Source organism: Vipera ursinii (genome assembly GCF_947247035.1).
Source record: "Vipera ursinii genome assembly, chromosome: 9".
Taxonomy (NCBI): domain Eukaryota; kingdom Metazoa; phylum Chordata; class Lepidosauria; order Squamata; family Viperidae; genus Vipera; species Vipera ursinii.
Window position 1 is genome coordinate 8,553,432 of NC_139523.1, and position 8,924 is coordinate 8,562,355.

Here is an 8,924-nt window from a genome sequence, read left to right on the forward strand (position 1 = left end):
TTGCCAAGGACCTGAATGTTGGTGACATGATTGTGGGGATGCTGCAGTGGCTGTAAGTGGCAGGACCGGTTGCAATCGTGCTGTCGTAGCTTTGAGTGGTTGCTAAACGAACATTTGTAAGCTGAGGGTTACCCATAGATGCGTTTGGCCGCATTCCCTCCACACTATTTTGAGTGAGCTAGTTCTAATCTGAACTTCTCACCAGGCTCCAGATGCATAGAAACCTTGCTTAAGAATGAACAGCTTTCAAACATATAATAATAATAAAGTTGGAAGGGACCTTGGAGGTCATCTAGTCCAATCCCCTGCCCAGGCAGGAAACCCTATACCATTTCAGACAAATGGCTGTCCAGTCTCTTCTTAAAGAATTCCAGTGTTGGAGCATTCACCACCTCTGGAGGCAGGTTGTTCCACTGGTTAATTGTTCTAACAGTCAGGAAGTTTCTCCTTAGTTCCAGGTTGCTTCTCTCCTTGACTAGTTTCCATCCGTTGCTTCTTGTCCTGCTTTCAGGTGCTTTGGAGAATAGCTTGACTCCCTCTTCTCTGTGGCAGCCCCTGAGATATTTGAACACTGCTGTCATGTCGCCCCTAGTCCTCTACTTAGAGTAGACATTCCCAATTCCAGCAGCCGTTCCTTATATGTTTTAGCCTCCAGCCCCCTGATCATCTTTGTTGCTCTTCTCTGCACTCTTTCTAGAGCCTCAACATCTTTTTTTACATCGTGGGGATGTAAAAAACATGGGGAATCTAATCCACTTCAGTATTTTTTCTTACAATCTCCTTTCTCATCTGCCATAACTGAGCCGTGAGATACTCCCATGCAGACAAAACAGTGACAAACAGAACCCTCCGTCCAAAAGTTTGCTCTCAACTCAAAATCAAAACTCACTGATTATTTCATATAAACCTTCACTTCTCTTTCCCGCTCCCGAACGTTTCCTTATCGGTTATTCTTATACTCAGAACTGGACTTTTGCCCCTTAGATAACTCTATTCAGTCACATTGACCACCGGCACCTCAGATGGGTTTTGTGCTATTTGTGACTATTTAGACAAAGGTAGCCAGATGTTATCTGATAGCCTCAAACCTTGGAGCAGGAACTGGAAACATGGATTTAAAGAGACAAAACTAGATCATGCTGCCTCCTGGTGCTTGGAGTAATTAGGAAAAAAAACCATAGGATGTACATTGTGTGAAAATAAAGCAGTTCTCACCTCCAAGCTGGGGGGGGCAGATGTTATGCAAAGCTTTGTACATAGGGGCACAACATCTGAATCTCTAACAGCTTAAAGGAGGCACTATAGATACCATCTGCTTGAAGGGAAACAGCTTTTCAATAATTTTCATTGTAGATGAATCAAAGAAGTTTGCTGGTCAGCTGCAGAGCTTACAAAATTCTATATATATACATCTTTCCATTGTTCATTCAAATGGAATGCAATCGCAACCAACTGCACTGTGTATCTAGGAAAATATTTCCTGCTTCCCACACTGCAGATCCAGTTGGAGTGCTGGAGTGGTTCAATGGTTAAGATGCTAGGCTTGTCAGCTGGAAAGCCGGCAGCCTGGGTTTGAGACCCAAGCACCACGCGATGGGGTGAGCTCCTGTCCTTGCCCCAGCTCCTGCCAACTATGCAAATGCAAGTAGATAAATAGGTATCACTTTGGTGGGAAGGAAACAGTGCTCCATGACGTCATGCTGGTCACATGACCACAGAAATGCCTTCGGACAGCGCAGGCTCAATGGCCTTAAAACGGAGATGAGCACCGACCCTTATAGTCTGCAACAATTAGCAGAGTAAAGTCCACAGGGACTCCTTTGCCTTTTACACTGCAGATGCATAAATTCAACTTACAGCTAACCTTCTTTGTTAACTGGTTCTCAGCACTGACAACACTTCCCATCAATATCTAGAGTGTACATTTCTCATCCCAAATGTGTAACTTTTTCGCTCTTAAACACTTCATCCACGTGATATGTGTGTTCAGGGTTTGCACGCTAGCCTCACAGGTCCCTGGGCTCTGCTTTTTTATTATCTTTCTGGAATGTCTCCCCATTTGAACTCAAGAATAAGATTGACCTGAAAGCCAATTTGGTTTAAGCTAATGGTTAATTCACGGGGAGGCAGCGAGAACTAATCTTGCCTTAGGCATAGAAGGCAGTTGGATGACTTTGGGCTAGTCACTCTTCAGCTATAGGAAGAACTTAACTGGCAAGCTGGTCTCAAAAAAAGTTGCCAAGAAAACTTGGTGTGTTAAAGTAGAAGCCTATCAAGAGGTCTTTCTGTTGGTAGGCCTCTGCCAATAAAATGCCCTGAGTCCAGAAGGTGCAAAATAAACCTTAAAGTAATTTCATCTGGTTGGATGGATGTGGCCTTCTCCCAATTATAAAGAAGTTAAGGAAGAAGACCTGAGGTTGGGTGGAACTCGGTTTTCTGATGGTATTGGCAGAGGTGGAGGCAGAGATGAAGGGACGGAGCGGCAGCTGGCAGTCTTTCGCACCATTGTCCATAAATCAGTCCTGAAGCGCTTGATGGAGAAGCAATAGATCAGAGGGTCGATGCAACTATTTAGGCTCAGGAGAGCCACACTCAACATGTGAAGGTTATCCAAGAAGGATGGAGGACTACAGGCCAAACCTGACATTTGGTCAGTGACCCAAGGAACCAAGGAGAGGTGATAAGGTGCCACACAGACCACAAAGACTAAGAGCATGCCCAGCACCATGGCGCGTGCTCTGCGCCGGTGGCCACCTTGACATGTGCCAGCTGCAGTGGACAGAGTTCTCATGATAGACAAGTAGGTCCCCAGCACAACCAAGAAAGACAGAGTGAAGATCACCACCATAGCATAGGCATAGGTTCTATGGCCTGAGTGCTGTTCAAAGCATTTCAAGCTGGTGGACTCTGCCTGGTGGGTTTGCTGCTTAGTCAATGAAGGAATGGCACAAAGTAGGCACAAAATCCAGGCCATCACACAGCTGATCAGAGCCCCCTGGGGCCGGTTCAGAACCAGTTCTACCTTTACCACTGTACAGTATCGGTTCAGGCTGATCAAGGTCATGAAGGCCATGGCACTGTAGGTGGACAGATAGTAGATGGCTCCAGCCAAGCGGCAGAAGACTTCTGGAAGACCCCAGTGTCCTTTAGCAAGGTAGTAGGTGATCCAGAATGGCAGGGTGAGGTTGAAGAAGATGTCTGCCAAGGTGAGGTTGAGAAGATAGATGCGGATGGCTTTCCTGACTCGTCCATTCTGAAGGAAAACAAGCAAGGCTGCCACATTGCCAGGCAATCCCACACACAACACCAGGCAGTAAGTAGCTGGCACTAGGACAAACTGCAGAGGATCGTTGAGCTGACACTGGACATCTGCCAGCCCCACAATGGTGGAGTTGTTCATTCCAACACCCCTGGAAGACAGGAAGGTAAAGAAGATCAGGCCACAATAAAACAACTTAGAGGACAGCAAAGGTGGGAAAGGTGAAGTTCATCAACTCATTGAGATGGATGTTCATAGAAGTGGACGGATAGAGTAGATTTACTTGTTAAAGTCCAAATTATATTGACATTTCAAAGTCTAGATGGTTTGTAAAACTTCCAGAAGTTCATAAATTGTCTCCAATTAACAATTGAACTCCAAATTAATTTTTGTTCTGAGCTCACCTGCTTCTATCTTCTGTTCTCTACCACTGGGGGATGAAGCACAGCAAGGCCAGTCAGGCTTATCAACCTAGAAAACACAGAGACACATAACAGAGAGAGAGAGAGAGAAAGTTCAGATGTGATGGTGAACGTTTGAGAGACCAAGTGCCCAAAACCCACTATGTATCATTGGGTGCCAGGTGGGCGTGGCCCATTGGGTGAGCATAGTCAATTGAGTGGGTGTGGCTGTGGTGGTAACGGCAGACTGGGTGGGACTAAAAAGTTCAATCAATCAATTCCAACTTTGCGAGATCGGTTTGTTCCCCGCGAGAAGTTGAAATTGATTGATTGAACCTTTTTTTTTTTGGCACACGGAGGCAGAGGCCTAAAGCGAAAAAATTTTTATAAAACCCAGCTGAAGGCCTAGGACTGGGGTGATGGCGCACGTGCCCATAGAGAGGGCTCTGCGTGCCACCTGTGGCACCCGTGCCATAGGTTCGTCACCACAGGGTAGGCACATGGAGGGAGAACAGATTTGGAAGCAGGCAGGCAGATAGGCGGAGGGGGGGTTGCAGAAGAGAGAAGGTGGTTGACAACCACTTCTGGCTGAACTAAGGAAGAGGATGGATGTCCCAGGATACAGCTGATCAGATCAAGCCGCTGATACAAAATGGGATGTTTTGAATGGTTGGACCAGTAGACAAACAAGAGAGTAGAAACTAATGCAGCACAGTGCAGAAGCTCTGCAGGGGAACAGGCCCATCTGCACACACACCCACTCCCCACTCATCCCCTGCAGAGAGCAAGATTTCTTGTCACAAAGAAAGGGAAACCACACTCGCAATCCAGAGAAGTTTTATCCGGCTTGCTTCCAGAGAGATCTCCCTATTCCCCTAACCCAGTTTTGCTGCCCGGGCATTTCTGATGGAGAAGTAGGAAGCACAGCTGCAAAGGGGTGGCCCCAGGCAGTAGACACCCCCATTGCCTGTCTTGGAGACATGGCTCCTGGCTCCAGTCAGCAGCTGTTGAGGCTTAGCTTTGTGGAGGGTTGGGGGGAGTGGAGGGCTCTGGACAGAAAGGCTCCCCAGGGCTGAGACACAGTTCAGCTGTTCAACTCCCCCTCTTGCTGCTATGGGAGAGGACAGCTGAGCCTGAGTGGGAGGGGGACAGGAGTGGCTGTTGCTCCCCCCTCCCCTTCCTCATCAGCCCTGGAGGCCTTGGCTGAGCAGCAGAAACGCCACAGAGAAAACATCCAATCCACGTTGCTTTCCTTCAGGTAAAATCAACCAAGTAGAAGCTGTACAAGCTGAAGGCATTTGAACCCATACAAAATATGCATTCTCCGTCATTCCCACCACCACACACAAACACACCTCTGTTTACAATATATATATATATATATATATATATATATATATATATATATATATATATATATATATATATATAAAGGTAAAGGTAAAGGTTCCCCCGCACATGCATGCTAGTCGTTTCCGACTCTAGGGGCCGGTGCTCATCTCCGTTTCATAGCCGAAGAGCCAGCGCTTGTCCGAGGACATCTCCGTGGTCATGTGGCCGGCATGACTAGACGCCAAAGGCGCACGGAACGCTGTTACCTTCCCACCGTAGTGGTCCCTATTTTTCTACTTGCATTTTTACGTGCTTTCGAACTGCTAGGTGGGCAGAAGCTGGGACGAGTAACAGGCGCTCACTCTGCTATGCGGCACTCGGGATTCGACCCGCCAAACTGCCGACCTTCCGATCGACAAGTTCAGCGTCCTAACCCACTGAGCCACCGCGTCCCTTCATATATATATATATATATATATATATATATATATATATATATATATATATATATATATATATTGCAATAGATAGAAGATAGATGAGAAAGAGAGATTAGAGAATTTTTTTTAATTCCATTTATATAGATGATATAGAGGTAGATAGATACAATTGATGATGGATAGATAGATAGATAGATAGATAGATAGATAGATAGATAGATAGATAGATAGATGGATGGATGGATGGATGGATGGATGGATGGATGGATGGACGGACGGACGGACGGACGGACGGACGGACGGACGGACAGACAGACAGACAGACAGACAGACAGACAGACAGATAGATAGATAGATAGACTGACTTGATGATGATGATGAAAGATAGAAATTAGCGAGAAAGAGAGAAAGAGATGATCAAGGGAGAGAGATGATAGATGATATAGAGGTAGATAGATATAATTGATGGATAGATGGATAGATAGATAGATAGATAGATAGATAGATAGATAGATAGATAGATAGATAGACTTGATGATGATGATGATGATGATGATGATGATGATGATGATGAAAGAGAAATTAGTGAGAAAGAGAGAAAGAGATGATCAAGGGAGAGAGATGATAGATGATAGATATAGATACAGTAGATGATAGATATAGATAGATAGATAGATAGATAGATAGATAGATAGATAGATAGATAGATAGATAGATGAGATAGAGTTTTAATTGCCCTGTTTCTATCTGAACAGCTCATGTGTTTACCATACTTATCAACAACATGCAACCTCAACCAATCCTAAAACTAAAATTGGTCCTAGAAAGCTATCTCTCTTAATGCACCTACAGCAAACAGCAGTACAGGAACATTTGGTTAGTTAGTTAGTTAGTTAGTTAGTTAGTTAGTTAGTTAGTTAGTTAATTTTTAAAAATCCCAGATTGTTTTATTTTACAATGTCTTTCCTACTTAAATTTTGTAATCTTGCCTGGAGCCTGTGCATTCCGCAAAGTTCAATACTGAATAAGATAAAGTATCCTCGACACTCTTTTTTTTTCTTCCTAGCAATTTCCTGCAAATGCAGCAATTGCTTTACTTTTTCAGATCAACCCCAATATTCAAATGCTTTAGGAAAAAAAGGCATTACTTTTTGGGTCATACACGTGCTGCATTCAAAAGCATTTAAACAAACATCTAGGCCTGAATTAGTAACATCATAGCTAAGAGTTCTGCTGCTTATGTGTTGGATTAGTTGATAGTAAAGTACAGGTAGTTCTTGATTTATGATTACAATTGAGCCCAAAATTTCAGTTGCTAAGCAAGACAGTTGTTAAGTGAGTTTTTCCCCATTTTACAACCTTTCTTACTACAGCTGTTAAGTGAATCACTGCAGTTGTTGTTAGTAACATGGTTGTTTAAGTGAATCTGGCTTCCCTATTGACTTTGCTTGTCAGAAGATCACAAAAAGGGATCACATGACCCCGGGACACGGCAACCGTCATAAATATGAGCCAGTTGGCCAGCATTTGAATTTTGATCACATGACCACGGGGATGCTGCAATGGTTATAAGTGTGAAAATGGTCATAAGTCACTTTTTTCAGCGCTGTTGTAACTAAGTGAATGGTTGTAAGTTAAGGACAAGCTACGAGGGCAATTCGGAAGGTTATCAGTGACAGACACTCACAGATACAGAACTTTTATTACACACATTAGAAAACTACAACATTATATTACTTTTCGACATAATCACCGTTCAAATTGAGGCACTTGTCATAACGTCTTACAAGGTTTGAAATTCCTTAGTAGTAGTCGCTCGGTGCCAAATCTGGGCTACGGGGGTGGATGATCAAAAACAACTCAACAGGACTGCTTCAAAAGTTCCTGGGTGCATCTAGCGGTGTGCCAGCAAGCATTATTGTGAACCAACACTACACCGGGAGTGGTGCCATAGAAAATCCCACCAAATGTGAAGATGCCAAAGGAGTCCTGCTAGTGAAGCCCATGGAGTGTGGTTCGACCATCAATTCAGACGCCTACTGTGAAACGTTACGAAAACTCACAGCCGTCCATAACAAGTGTCGGAGCATGCTGACTTCCGGTGTGGCACTGGTTCATGATAATGCTTGCCTGCTAGACGCACCCAAGAACGTTTTTTTTTTAATTGAAAAGTTTTATAAAAGTTACAATATTATCCCATCCCCAACCCACCCCTAAACCCCCCTCCCCCCCTTTCCAAAGCTGATTACAGGGTTACAAATACAAAATAATCATAATCTAAATAACATTAACCAACTATATAAATAACCAAATACATAATGCACTTTAACCCGCCTATAACATAATTACAATCTAAAAGTATCCAACTTATGCTAATACAATAATATTACCGTATAATATATATATTATTATAACTAATAATAAAAAAGAAAAAAGAAAAATTTCCAGTATAATAAATTATAAAATTTACTCATAAGCTAAATGGAACTTTTTAGTCCCATATTTTTTCTGAATATAATCTATCCATCTTCTCCAAACCAAAATGTATCTTTCTTGTGAATGATCCTTCAAATAAGCAGAAATCTTGGCCATTTCTGCTAAATTTGACACTTTAAGCATCCATTCCTCTATAGTAGGCAGGCAATCCTTCTTCCAATATTGCCCTACCAACGTTTGAAGTAGTTCCGTTGCAATGTTTTTGATCACCCGTCCCCCATAGCCCAGATTTGGTGCCAAGCAGCTACTACTAAGGAATTTCAAACCTTGTAAGACGTTATGACAAGTGCCTCAATTTGAACGGCGATTATGTCGAAAAGTAATGTAATGTAATGTAGTTTTTAATAAAAGTTCTGTATTCTGTGTCTGTCACTGATAACCAAATGGAGGTTTATTTCTGAATTGCCCTCGTATATGTGAGACAGAAAAATGCAGTGGTGGGATTCAACCAGTTCACACCAGCTCGGAAGAACCAGTAGCTAATTTTTTGTTGCCCAGGCCCAGAATGGACTTCCGGAAGCGACATCCACACAGAGAACCAGTTGTTCACATATTTGAATCCAACCACTGGAAAAATGGGTTAATTCAGGAATTCCAGTTGTATATTGCTTAGCCTTAAACCCAGACAACAAGCCTCATACATAGGCACATTTGCTGATTTATTTTCTTATATATTCATGCAATAGAGAGTAAAATACCGTACAGGTAGCTCTCTACTCACAACCGGAAGCATGTTACTGCAAACACTGGGTGTGGTTAACAACCGCCACAAAAAGAAAAACTGTGAAATCAGGTCAGTCGTGCAATGTTTCGTTTTACGACCGTCACAATTTACGACTGTAACGGGCAGGCTCCATTATGTTCATAAGTCAAGGACTACCTGCATATTAAAACTGTTTGAAAACCCTTCATACTTGACAGAAATTGGGAGGGGGGGTCTATCAGATGGTCCCTTATGTACATAACATACTTACAGTATCCCTTTTGAGACAACTG

General features: G+C 43.2%; 1 protein-coding gene across 1 annotated transcript; it reads right to left on the minus strand.

The window, feature by feature from the left end:
* Positions 1-2,386: 2,386 nt before the first annotated feature.
* LOC310644735 (platelet-activating factor receptor-like) lies at positions 2,387-3,409 on the minus strand (the record flags this gene model as incomplete). The annotated part of the gene is made up of 1 exon (XM_083370021.1): positions 2,387-3,409. Exon 1 carries the CDS (start codon positions 3,398-3,400, stop codon positions 2,387-2,389), a length of 1,014 nt encoding a protein of 337 aa, XP_083226147.1. The 5' UTR covers positions 3,401-3,409.
* Between the last annotated feature and the right edge of the window lie 5,515 nt (positions 3,410-8,924).